Source organism: Barbus barbus (assembly GCF_936440315.1).
Source record: "Barbus barbus genome assembly, chromosome: 40".
In the NCBI taxonomy this organism is placed as follows: domain Eukaryota; kingdom Metazoa; phylum Chordata; class Actinopteri; order Cypriniformes; family Cyprinidae; genus Barbus; species Barbus barbus.
In genome coordinates this window covers 18110948-18125176 of record NC_136718.1, presented here as the reverse complement: position 1 = coordinate 18125176, position 14229 = coordinate 18110948, and the positions used below count along the sequence as shown (strand labels likewise).

General features: G+C 40.0%; 1 protein-coding gene across 1 annotated transcript; it reads right to left on the bottom strand.

The window, feature by feature from the left end:
- Positions 1-278: 278 nt before the first annotated feature.
- LOC306859213 (XK-related protein 7-like) lies at positions 279-13841 on the bottom strand (the record flags this gene model as incomplete). The annotated part of the gene is made up of 3 exons (XM_079400128.1): positions 13309-13841; positions 4602-4801; positions 279-1246 (listed from the first exon to the last, which is right to left on the bottom strand). Exons 1-3 carry the CDS (start codon positions 13824-13826, stop codon positions 279-281), a joined length of 1686 nt encoding a protein of 561 aa, XP_079256254.1. The 5' UTR covers positions 13827-13841.
- Positions 13842-14229: the final 388 nt, after the last annotated feature.

The window sequence follows — 14229 nt, the reverse complement described above, 5'->3', positions numbered from 1 at the left end:
GTTGTTTTGCTCATTACAGCTTTACCGTGGCCTCACTGCTTTCTTTCATTCACTTGGTCAGACCCCTGCCTAACCTCCTAACCCAATAACCTGTAGTAATGTCTAATGTCACCACAGGGTGGGTCTTTTCTAGACACTATTGCATCATATGCTTCCACAGATGTCAATAAGGGGTAATGTGGAGATCTGACAAACTCTTCCTCTTCACCAAATAAAGCTGGATGGGACTGACATTTCTGCACACTACCACATCTTTTATTTGGAGAAGGTAAAACGTTTCAGACTGTCGTCTCATATTCCATCACTTCCTTCGGTGTGCCTAGACAGCGGTACTGGATCCTCGGTGTGACCGGAGCAGCGGCTTCCAGCACCAAAATGGTCTTTCGCAGCCTGCGATCAATGAAGTGGGCATCCCAAGCTGGGTACTGCTTCCTGGGAAGGTCGATGCGAATTACCGGCCCCTCTGTCCTTGGGGTGAGGCGAGGCGCGGCGGTTCGTGAGGCCTTAAGGGTCCGCATCTTAAACACTTCTCCCACGTCTCCTCCTGGTACTGACTCTCCTCCTTTAGTCCTCTGCAGAGTCCGCGGCGGGCTGCTCACCGCATCCAGAGGAGGAGGAGCGGAGGTGGGTGATGAGACACAAGGATCTAAAACAGCACCCACCTGGACGTCGCAACATCCAATATAGGCCCCAGACACGGGGCCGTCAGGGTGCAACAGGCAGTAGTAGACAAACATAAAAAATGTGCCAAGGGCGTAGCTACAGGCCACCACGCACACCACCACCACAGCGTAAAAGTCTGAAGTGCGCTGGTCGCGGTATATGTACCACACGGCAGTGAGGGCCACGTTTTCGGCCAGAATTATGAGGCTGTAAAGAAGCAGACGGCACCGTGTGGGGCCCTCACGGACGCTGAACCAGCAGAATATGTACACAATGCCCACCATCATGTTGTAGATGATCTCCTCCCACTTGGACATGCAGAAGTCCGTCTCACCTTGGATGATCCAGAAGGTCATGGCGCACCAGTGGGCCACGATGAAAATGCCGAAGTAGAGCTGGAAAATGGAAACGAAGAGGGCGAAGGCCATGGCGCGGGCTCCCATTGTGAACAGGTGCCACAGCATGTTCACCACCACTGCTTTATACGTCATGGGGAGTTTGTCGTCACGAGAGTCCCGTAATGCCTTCTGATAAGTTGCCATCATCCAGCCCAGAGACACTAGAGAGGCGGACGCAGACAGACCTGGATCAAATGAAGCACAATGAGAAAGAGTGACAGAGAGAAAATAGGTGTTTACATAATACATTAATTCAATTTAATTACACCGCTGGAATAAGTATGAGTTGGGTTCTTGGATAGTTAGATGGTGTTGCAATGTACTAGGGAGGACATCTAAGTAGCTACTTGGCTATTGGTTAAAACTGCATGGTCTATGAAATAATAACTATACAGTACCTATAAATAATGAAATAATATAAAGATATTTATTTAGACTCATTATTTTTTTTGGAAAATATTTTTATTATTATTATTTTTATGAGGTTTTTATATTTTCACTGTACTAAAGCGAAAACTAGCTAAAATATTATGTGGACAATATTTACTTTCTATTCATTTTAAAGCATATGTTTTAGTAATGTTATGGTATCATTAGATAACTTTTAACATAATCTGTGAGGCAATAGTCTAAATGACCATTCATTTGATTACTGTAATTTACATGTAAATTACATATTTGGGGAGGTATGCCTCTCAAGTAGCTACTTCACTATTGGTTAACACTGTATGGTCTATAAAATATAATAAATATAAATGTAAATAAGAAAAAAATAAAAATAAATAAAGTCATTCAAATCAAATAATAATAATAATAATAATAATTTTTGAAATATTAATATTATTAATGTTGTTCTTGTTATTTTACAATAAATGAACTTTTATATTTTTATTGTACTAAAGTAAAATGTAATTAAAATATTATGCGGACATGTACATGTACTTACTATTATAATGACAATTAATTATTCATAATTACATGCAAGTAACCCTAACCCTGACCCTTACCATATAGTAAGTACATGTAGTTAATTAATATTTAACTCAGTACTTAAATGCTTTACACTGTAACAAGGACACCTTAAAATAAAATGTAACCTATTTTGATTTTTAGCCCACTATTATAGTAATGTAAGCTATAGCTATAAGGTTTAAAAGAAAAAAATATTTGGCTTTATTTCCAACTGTTAAAACTGCCAAAAGGAATAAATAATTGTGGTTCATTTTATAGCTACTATACACTTATGCCATTCAGATGAGTCTGTACAGTATATGAAGAACCTCACCATACCTCTCAGGAATTTTTTTTAATTTTGTTTGTACGCTCTCGAGAAGCTCTCATGAATATTTAATCAGGTTCCTTTCTGGCCATTCATCAGCTCACCCATTTATTCAGGAGCAGTCAAAACGGAAAATCTCTCCTAATCAGCAAAAACATAATCATTAGCTAGTTCTCCAGCCATCTCGCATTGCACTGAATATGATTATGAGCGATTATGACAGACCTAGCAAAGCACCTTAATCATAATATCAGTCTTCAGAGTGGAAAAGTGCAGGTCAGGACAGACCAAGAGGAAACACTCTGGCACTGATGCCAGAATTCTCTACACTGCTGACTGTGCTCTGCTCATCGCCTGAGAACTGGATATGCTTTGTCGTAGAATCACATTTTGGCTCTCCTCAGGTTCATTTTTATCTTTCTGGAAAAAGAGGCCTTCAGCAGTCGTAATACGAGTAGGGCTGTCACAGAGTAAATACTGCAGCTCTCTAAACTCTAGTCCGAATGGCACGGAAAGAAAGAAGGACGTCACACGAAATGACATTTTTTAAACAAAAATCACATCCTTTAGTTAACTAGCTCTGGGCGCTCTATAAAAGCCACAGTTTACAGTCTGACATTTGGATAAAATTCCTCAGGGAACATCTAACAGTGGCGACAATTGTTCCCATGGAGCTGAACTAATGCAACAGTGAGTTCTCGCAGCTCTGTAATCAAAGGCACCTGACAGGTGGGTTTGTAACTATCACATGTGCTGTTCCCTCCTTACAAAGCCAAAGATAGACTGAAGCAATTAAACTACACAATTAATGATGATTTTAACATGTCACCATTATGAAGACACTGACATGAACATCTAATGAGGTAATAGTCTAAATGATCCTTTGATTACTGTAATTTTCATGTTCAGATATATCTCTTTATGATTACTCATTGCAAATGTGGACTGCACTCTTCCAAGGAACAATGATAAAAAGCATCTTAACTGCTGTTGGATAGTTTCATCATTAATGAAAGTACTTACATTTTCATGCACAATGACCTGAAATATGTATGCATGCAACCCGTGGTCTTTCATATTCAGTCACACTTATCATATCCTCAGTAATTTACCAGCTAATTTACTCTTGGATTGAAAATGAGATGCTGAGCAAACGCATGCTGTGAAATTTCACTTTAATCCTTAATGATGGCCAAATGAATTTCTAAAACAATTCTTATTGTGTCAAATTTAAATTAGATGCAATACAGAACTCACACTGCAAGAAAGGCATTGAATCAAACTCTGTACTCTGTGACCTGGTGGATAGCAATGTTACAGATTGGGTGACTGATGTAGTAGTCTCTCAGTCTCAGACAGTACGCCCACAGTCCACCCACAGCACGTTTTCTGACCATCTGATGTATAGCGCACTCAAAAATAGGTTGAAATCATCAGTTCTAATCTGATTGGCTGGCGTTGTGCAAATTCTGGTAATAAAGGCACAGGCTGTTCATCAATATTTCTGAAAAAGTGCTGCTAACAATACTTTTGAAGAAGAACTATCTAATCTCTGTGTTTATAAAAGTCTGCAAAGTTAGTGGCATCAAAACTTTGAAAGATATTTAATATTTCCAAAGAAAGAAATTTCAAAACAGACGTGTATATTATTCTTTGTTGTTTCCTGTAGTTACAAAAGTGACAGTAAAAATGCTTTATTTTCAAAAAAGGCATCATGGCTTCTACAAAAATATTAAGCAGCACAACTATTCTCAATAATAAATGTTTCTAATCAGCATATTAGAATGATTTCTGAAGGATCATGTGACACTGAAGACTGGAATAATGATGCTGAAAAAACAGCATCACAGGAATAAATGACCTTTTAACATATTAAAATATATGTTATTTAAAACTGTTATAAAATTTCACAATATTAATGTTTTTACTGTATTTACATGTATTATCAAATAACTGTAGTGATTATAAGGGATTTTTAAAAACATTCAAAACTCTTACTGACGCCAATCATTTAAATGTTATTTATGTTAGAAAAATGTTACATTCTGATTATGAAGCTGTGCCCATGAACACCACATAAAGACAAAACAAACTGTGATTGGTAGCTTTATATTTTTATCTTCTGTATCTTATTGTCACTGTCTGGCTCAAGACTACTGATGAAATGAATATAATGCATATAATAAAGGCAAATAGCACAGGCCCAACCTCTTCTAGCATACTTGGTGAGCTGTTTTTAATCACAGGTGTCATCAACTTACCCTGCAAAGGGAGGACCTGGCCTGTCTGGACCATAATGCTGAGTTGCAGAACAAGCTGAGGTGCGCTCTTCAGGAAGGTCTCAAGCAACCTCAGCATGCTGATATCAGCGTTCTCAAACATCGTACGCCAGTAGAAGTGTTTGTGCTCCTGGTCCCCGCGCCAGCGGCTTTGCACGCCCAGATATAAGGCATGGACATACCTGAGATAAAAAAGCATAGGATAAGACCTCCAGATCATTTCTAAACACATCACCAAAACTTGCAGCAGAAAATGATAATTACTCTACTGGTCAAAAGTTTGGAAAATGTTTTTTGAGAGAGCTCACCAAGGCTGCATTTATTTGATGAAAAATCCAATAAAAACAGTAATATTGTGAAATCGTTTTACTGTCATATGTTTAAAAATGTAATTTATTCCTGTGACGGCAAAGCTGAATTTTTAGCATCATTACTCCAGTCTTCAGTGTCACATGATCCATCAGAAATAATTCTAGTATGCTAATTTAGTGCTTAAGAAACATTTCATATTATTATCAACCATTTTGAAATTGCAGTTTTGCTGCTTAATATTTTTGTGGAAAACATGGTACACTACCATTACTGCACTACAGAGCACTACCAGTTTTGTGTAAGACTGTGTAAGAGAAAAAGAAAGAAAAGGCACATTTAATTGATCAAAATACATTTATAATGTTACAAAAGATTTCTATCTTTTAAATAAATGCTGTTCTTTTGAAGTTATTTCTGAAGGATCATGTGACACTGAAGACTGGAGTAATGGCGGCTGAAAATTCTGCTTTGCATCACAGGAATAAATTACATTTTAAAACTTATAGAAACAAATAGAAAGCAGTTATTTTAAATTGTAATAATATTTCAGAACATTACAGTTTTTACTGTTTTTTTGGTCAAATAACTGCTGCCTTGGTGAGCATAAGAGTCTTCTTTCTAAAAGATGCCAATCTGCAGGCTTGGAAAAGACCTAGAGTCTGCTTATAATGTCACTGTGACCAGCTGAAAAAGGCAGTACACTTGTCTGGGCAGACTGCCAGCGCACCATCGAGTGCTCCAGCATTTGATGCTCTACCCTCAGTACCACGGTCTACATGCTGTTGCAGATGTCTTGTGAGACACACCAAGGTCGCACTTGAGATTACACAGATGTCAGAGAGCATGTTTTCTCAGGAGGGATCACTGTCTCTTACTTTGGTTATTTCAAATTTCCTGATTTACGACCCCAGGACTGCACTGTTTATCCTGTGAGATGGATGTAAGTGCCAGAGGAAAGTAGAGCGTGGCTTTTGGAAGATGTGAAGCAAAACCTGCAGCTGTGCATTCGAAAGATATTTATGTGAGTCCCTTGGAAAATCTGACTTTCACTGGACTTAATTTGTTTCTTTTGACAGGAAGTGCCATGATATTTCAGTCTGTCTCAAGGGTAGCGAGAGTAATAGAAGTGCTCGCCGGATGTCAGGAGATTGGCAGAATGAATCACCCTGACTTGATGAGGTCTATAAAATTGCTCCACATCCTTCTCACAACTTGCTGTGTGAGAAAAAAAAACAGCCTCTGAAAGAAAAATCAAGCAATAGAGAGCCTGCGAGAACAGCTGTCAGCGAGCATGCCTCAAATTTGACAAGTGATACAGAGTCTTTCTTTCTCTGAATAAAATTGTGCTTTCAATGAGACAGAAAAGCTCTCTTTGCTCGTAAAATTCAGCCCTTTGGGCACACGAATGATATCAGACAAAATCAAACCTTGAACCTTGATCATGCAACAATTTTTTTTCTTCTTCAAGAAAATAAGAAAACATGAACAATTAGGCAGCGCTGAGAAAACATCTCTCAAACAGCAACTATTGGCAGGCAATGCATCAGTCTCCATGGTGACGACTGACAAACATTGCAGCTGACAAGCTTGGCCCATTACTTAGCTTAATATAACCCAATTGGAGACAATCATCTGCTAGGCCTGCGATTTGCAAAGACTCAGGCTTCCTCTGAAAAAGACTTTCTATTATAAAGACAGGTCAGAACAGGCTCACCACATTGATTATGTTGCTGTTCACCTGCTATTAAACTACGTTAGAATTCAGCAATATTCAGAATGGCCAATTGACCCATTAGGTTGCTCAAATGGCACAGCTGGCCAAACAGCACTCAGCTATTAACCGGCAGGGTTCCTGTAAGTCAGTTAAATACAATTCCCCCTCTCTGCTAAATTACAACACTGATCACACCCTTGAGAATGACAGCAGAAAGAAAGAAAGACTTTAAATCAGTGTTGAATGTTCTAGATCAGATTTCCAGTTGGCTGGACTCAGGCTGTCATTTATTTTATTGAACAGTAAAGCCCTGCTGAGGTGGTTATGAGACACTGGATCATGTCATCATGTAACAGAATTAGGAAAATGGATGTGCTTTCTATTTCCTGTCGCCAGAAATGCAGTACGTTTCTTTCGTTCTTTGCTGTCCTTCTCAAGAGTGTGATCAGAGAATTTTGTTGTAATCTTTCTGTCTTTGACTCTCTATAGGTTCTTTAACAAAATTTCAAAAGCTATTTCACAATATTGAGTAAAAATCAATGTAGGATTACCATCTACCAGCTAGGGAGAAAGCGAAAGACAATTTTCCTGCATCAGTACAATCAATTTAGGATCTGTATCTATTTTTATATTGCTTTACAAACATTCAGTAACTGAATCATTTAATGCATTCAATGAACACATGATATGTGACCCTGGACCACAAAACCAATCATAAGGGTCATTTTTTTTTTAATTGAGATTTATGCATCATCTGAACGCTGGATAAATACGTTTTCCATTGATGTATGGTTTGTTGGGATAGGACAATATTTGGCTGAGATACAACTATTTGAAAATCTGGAATCTGAGGGTAAAAATGACCTTTAAATTTGTCCAAATGAAGTTCTTAGCAATGCATATTACTAATCAAAAATTCAATTTTAATATATTTACAGTAGGAAATTTACAAAATATCTTCATGGAACATGATCTTTACTGAATGTCCTAATGATTTTTGACATAAAAGAAAAATCAATAATTCTGACCCATTGTCAGGCTTGTGGAATGTTTTGTGTGTGTTTTGCTCCCCATGTGTTCCCGGTGACCCAGTTTTTCCCTCATGTTGATTATGTTAATTTTCTCCAGGTGTGTCTCGTCGTCTTCCCCAATTACCCTATGTTTAAAAGCCCCAGTCCTTCTGTGTATGTTTGTCGGTTCTAAACGTCCTTCCCTGTGTTCCTGTGCCTCCCCTGCTCCATGTTGGACTATTAAACATTCTCTTTTGAAGTACTCCTCGCTCCCTCGTTCCTTGCTCCGTGCTCCCTGGCAGAGTATGACACCCATACAGTGTATTTTTGGCTATTGCTACAAATATACCCCAGTGACTTGGTTTTGTTTTCCAGGGTCACATATTTAGAATATGCACAACATGCTTCTGCTGACAAATGGATGATGGTTCCTTCATTTCCAGATTACTGTCTTTCTCAGAAAAAAAAAAAATGTTGAGTACGAAAGTCATTTAAGACAGAAGTAAATGTGATGAATTAATGAGTGCTTGATATTTCGCCTCTTGTGCAAAATAGACAGAATTTAGACATTTAAAATGTTATTTCTTGAATTAGCATCAAACAATACTTTAATACACTGAACAAAATTATAAACGCAACACTTTTGTTTTTGCCCCATTTTTCATGAGCTGAACTCAAAGCTCTAAGACTTTTTCTATGTACACAAAAGGCCTATTTTTCTCAAATATTGTTCACAAATCTGTCTAAATCTGTGTTAGTGAGCACTTCTCCTTTGCCGAGATAATCCATCCACCTCACAGGTGTGGCATATCAAGATGCTGATTAGACAGCATGATTATTGCACAAGTGTGCCTTAGGCTGGCCACAATAAAAGGCCACTCTAAAATGTGCAGTTTTATCACACAGCACAATGCCACAGATGTCGCAAGTTTTGAGGGAGCGTGCAATTGGCATGCTGACTGCAGAAATGTCCACCAGAGCTGCTGCCCGTGAATTGAATGTTCATTTCTCTACCATAAGCCGTCTCCAAAGGCGTTTCAGAGAATTTGGCAGTGCATCCAACCGGCCTCACAACCGCAGACCACGTGTAACCACACCAGCCCAGGACCTCCACATCCAGCATCTTCACCTCCAAGATTGTCTGAGACCAGCCACCCGGACAGCTGCTGCAACAATCGGTTTGCATAACCAAAGAATTTCTGCACAAACTGTCAGAAACCATCTCAGGGAAGCTCATCTGCATGCTCGTCGTCCTCATCAGGGTCTCGACCTGACTGCAGTTCGTCATCGTAACCAACTTGAGTGGGTAAATGCTCACATTCGATGGCGTCTGGCACTTTGGAGAGGTGTTCTCTTCACGGATGAATCCCGCTTTTCACTATATAGGGTGTGGGTGAGTGGTTTGCTGATGTCAACGTTGTGGATCAAGTGGCCCATGGTGGCGGTGGGGTTATGGTATGGGCAGGCGTATGTTATGGACAATGAACACAGGTGCATTTTATTGATGGCATTTTGAATGCACAGAGATACTGTGACGAGATCCTGAGGCCCATATTCATCCACGACCATCACCTCATGTTGCAGCATGATAATGCACGACCCCATGTTGGAAGGATCTGTACACAATTCCTGGAAGCTGAAAACATCCCAGTTCTTGCATGGCCAGCATACTCACCGGACGTGTCACCCATTGAGCATGTTTGAGATGCTCTGGATCGGCGTATATGACAGCGTGTTCCAGTTCCTGCCAATATCCAGCAGCTTCGCACAGCCATTGAAGAGGAGTGGACAACCTGATCAACTCTATGCGAAGGAGATGTGTTGCACTGTGTGAGGAAAATGGTGGTCACACCAGATACTGACTGTGTGACCCCCCCACCCAATACAGTAAAACTGCACATTTTAGAGTGGCCTTTTATTGTGGCCAGCCTAAGGCACACCTGTAAGGCACATCATTGATTTGAACAGATTTGTGAACAATATTTGAGAGAAATAGGCCTTTTGTGTACATAGAAAAAGTCTTAGATCTTTGAGTTCAGCTCATGAAAAATGGGGGCAAAAACAAGTGTTGCGTTCATCATTTTGTTCAGTGTACTTTATACATAAACATATTCAGTTTTAAATGTATTTAATTCATCCCATCAGTGCTCAACCAGACATACCTTCAAACAAGCAAAAACCTAAATCACACTAAAGCACACACTGCCTACAGCTTCCCTCCGTTTATCAAACACAGTAACCACAGCTTAAGTTTTATTAGGTTCCTTTTCTTGTCACAGTTAATCCCAGTGCACCCTCTCTCAGGAATATGTCTCAAATAGGAATTAAGCTGTTTGACCAGCAGCAACATTCATCCGCTATCTTTCCTCTAGACTGTGTCCTCACTTCTTCTCGGTAGAGTTTTACTTATCCAGTATCCAGAGGGGAGACTAAATCACACAATGCTCGCAAATTATCTCATTGTCACAGATGAGACTGTTTTTAAAACTGGTGTTTTTCGCCTTCACTCCTGCTCACTCACACTTTAGGTCTGAATCTATGTATTTATAGATCTTTTGAAAAACAAAAACAAAACAAAAAACATGGATGGGATGCTCAAAAGGGCACCACACCTTAAACAAACAAATGACTCCTATGAACTGATCATTTTTAGTGAATCAAAAAACAACAGCGGAACCAGTGTAGTTCACAAACCAATGATTTATTGTTTTATGAATCATTCAGAAAGACTCTTCACTTTAATGAACATGCTGAAATCATTGTGTCAAGAATATCATTGCTTTCAGTGATGGAGTATTGTTCAAAAATGTTCTGTTTTATTATACTAAATGTTAGTCAAGATGACTAAATGAATATGTAAACCAATTAGAACTGTTGCTTTAATTTTTTTACGTTCTACAAACACTTTTTGCAGTGCATGTAGTGATTTCTTTCTGTGTAAAGGTGTCTTTTCACCTTCGAGGGTGGTGACTGATCCTGATTGATCCTGCTCATCTGATGCTGCAGGGAACATGGAATCGAAAACTGTCTTTGAACGTGTGCAGTGAACCAGGTCAGAGTACCCAGAGGGGACTCTTGAATAGGGCTCACTCAAAATGCTCAATCAAGTCTTTGATTAAACGAAAATGTAAGAAAGAGAATATTTTATTGGGCATCACTTAGTTGTATCATTATTTTATGTCTGATGTAATTACAAGCCGTGAGGTGAAATTGCTTTATAATGGTTAATTTTCATATCAAACCACCCAGTTTTCACATATTCTCCCTCTAAATCATTTTCTCAAGCATGAATCTCAACCCTAAAAATGGGCATTTATTCTCACATTTACTCTCCACCTATCATTCCTCACCTGTCCTTCTTTGCAGCGGCTCAGCGCTCTCTCAATCTCTGGCTGTCTGCTGCAGGTAAGGACATGTAAACACTACAGCTATAATCCCTGTAATGCAGAAATGTGACAAACTCAGTGCCGGTGGCAGCTTTAATGGCATTACTGCTAATTCCAATCAAACAAAGACAGAGAGCCTGGGAAGCTCTGCTCAGAAGCTTTTAAGCAAAGACTAGGCTACTAGTGAGAGGTGAAGAACAGAAAGAAATCCATTGCAGGTCAAACAGAGGTAACATGAAAATAGCAAATTTGCTTCCTAAAAGGTGCTATTCTTAGCTATACTGATAGAAATAGACAAAGAGAGAGCAGAGAATATTTCATTAGACATTGGCCTGCAGTGCGAATGATGTTTTCGTTAGTGGCACTGGAAATATTTTGAGTTAATTATATATTCATTAACCCTGTATTACCCTGCGGGTCAGCCAAGCACATCGGCGCCTCTGTGTTTACAACCACAATTACACGGCGCTCACTCCCTACACATGCCTCTAATATGTGTGGGTGTGTTCCTATTGATTTGTATGCGAGTGGATTAAACTTTTGGCTGTGATCGTGGGCTGCAAATGTTTTCTCAGCATTATTATGGAAATTGCATTGTGAGTTGCAGCGTGCTGTCTGTCAGCAATCAAGATGCTTAGCACTTGATAGACACTTGCACATTCTGCTCATGGCAACCACACTGAACGAAAGGAGTGTGAGGAAGCAAAATCTAATGTCACTGTTTCTTGAGCTCAGTTCAGAAAGGACTCTTATCTTGTAAAAAATAACCGTCTTTATGTCTTTATGGCAACTTATTAGGTAAAATCTGATGCATATAAACAGCTCAGGCCCCATTAAAGGAGTAGTTCACACAAAAATGACAATTTATTACTCACCCTCAGGCCATCCAAAATGTAGATGACTCCAGTCCATCAATTAACATCTTGTGAAGTGAAAAGCTGCCATTATTAATGTTATAACTATAAACCATCATGCAAGTTTATAGTCCCTATAACGCCTCCTCCAGTGAAAAAGTTCATTCCCTTTTGTTGTCTCACATCAAAATCATGACATGTTTTAGAAGTTTTTTGTTTGTTTGTTTGTTTGATCTGTGAATATTTCTCTTCTGATTCAGACGAGATAGCTTTTTCACTGGCAAAAGCAATATTATGGATTTATGACTCATATTTTAACCGTTTGAAGTTAAAAATTCTTAATGATGGATTTGTTTCTTACAAACATGCAGCTTTTCACTTCATTAATTTAATTAATTACATTAATTTACGGACTGGAGCCGTGTGGTTTACTTGTAGATTATTGTAATGTTTTTATCAGCTGTTCAGACTCTCATTCTGATGGTACCAAGAGGATCCATTGGTGAGCAAGTGATGTGATGCTAAATTTCTCCAAATCTGTTCCAATGAAGAAACAAACTCATCCACATCTTGGAATGGCCTGAGAGTGAGTCAGCTTTCTGCATATTTGCATTCATGGGTGAACTATTCCTTCACACAGAAAAATAAAATGACAAAAAAACAAAAAACAAAATTCAAATTCATCACAGCTATGTTTGAAATTAAACCAATGGCATAAGCAACATAAAAAAAAATGCACTGCTCTAAAGACAAAGGGATTTTCAGAGTGTGCATAAGGCGATTTCTGGTGGACAGATTGAATGAGTGGATGAGTGGAGGAGTCTCTCCGGGAGATTATTGACCCAGAAGCTCATGAGAGGTGGAGGAGGAAGAGGAGGAGGAGCCTAGAACCAAACGGCTTGGAGATAATGATGAACTGGCATGGGACGACAGGAAATACAAGGAGGATCCCGTTTCCTCGCTATGACTGCAGGACAGACATACGCGATGCAAACTAACAGCAGTGAGGTTGAGTACTGTGATATCTTGCATCATTTCCATCATAGACACCAGTACTGGAACTGAATGTATGTTCCAGTGACTGATTCTTATAATTACCATCCTATATTTGTCCTGCTGAAATTAATGTGCTTTCAAATATGAAAGCCTATTAAATCCAATCAATTTGTGCCAAACTACTTAAATATTCACTGCATAAAAAGTTGTTCCTAGGATTTTCTTAACATAAACCTTGCCATCTTAGTAGTTTAATCATATGGCCCTGAATACCCCTAGACGTGGGTGTGGATTAGTTGCTCGCCAAGGGAAGGCACATGATGACAGAACAATATGAATGAACTGCTGAGGTGACACCTTAAAGGAATGCACTATAGATTTGTATCTCGTTATACTGAGTTCTATGCACTCACGTACCTCCAGACCTGTGCCAGCTGAAGAACGTGCACGATGCTTTGGAAGAGCCACACACAGACTCTGCAGCAGCTCTCAGCGCTGCTCCGGGATCCGGTGACCGCAGCGGAGCGGCCAGCGCCCAGCTGATCGCTGTCCTTGGTGCTGAAGTGGCTCTCCGCATTGGACGCCGCTACCATGGCAGCCGCAGCCGTGCCGCTCCCGTTGGCGTCGGAGTAGTCGTACGCGAACAATCGGAAGCTGAGCACCTGCACCACCACAGACGGAATGATGATAAAAACGAGTGTCAGAGCGAACCACAAGTAGTCCCGCCTGAGATAGTAGTCGGCAGCCAGCCACAGGTCTGAAGCCCCGTCCGAGAAAAAGACCAAGAAGGCGCAGAGGGTCCAGCAGCAGTCCAGGAGCGAATACTCCTTCCCGACCGGACGCCACTGGGGAGAGCGCTTCTCCAGCCCAGGGAGGCACGCCGGCGGAATGTCATTCTGCAAAGAAACGGCTGTACCGTCTGATTTCGCGGCCATGTTTGTTGTAGAAAAGAGAGTAGATGGAAAAGAGAGACGGGAGAGTAGGAGGGAGGGGGTCGTGTGTCTGTGTGGGAGGGAGAAAAGAGGGCTGGGACAAAAAACGCTTCTCGTTATTCCTGCTTGAACATCTAGCTCCTGATTTTCCACCTGAAAGCAATTTATCACGGCAGTCGCCGACAGTAGGCTACGCGTGCAGGCATGCGTGTAGTTTTTATTCAAAAGCCTATAATGTGATATAGAATTAATAATACAGAAATAGGTAGAGGATATCCAATCTCATGGCCTGAGAGGAAAGGTGCCTCTGCAGTCCTGATTCAGATTCAGTTTAACGCCTGTATTTCCGTTTGCTCGACCAGTTTATATAAATATTATAAAGTTACATTAATCTGTTCAGACCCAA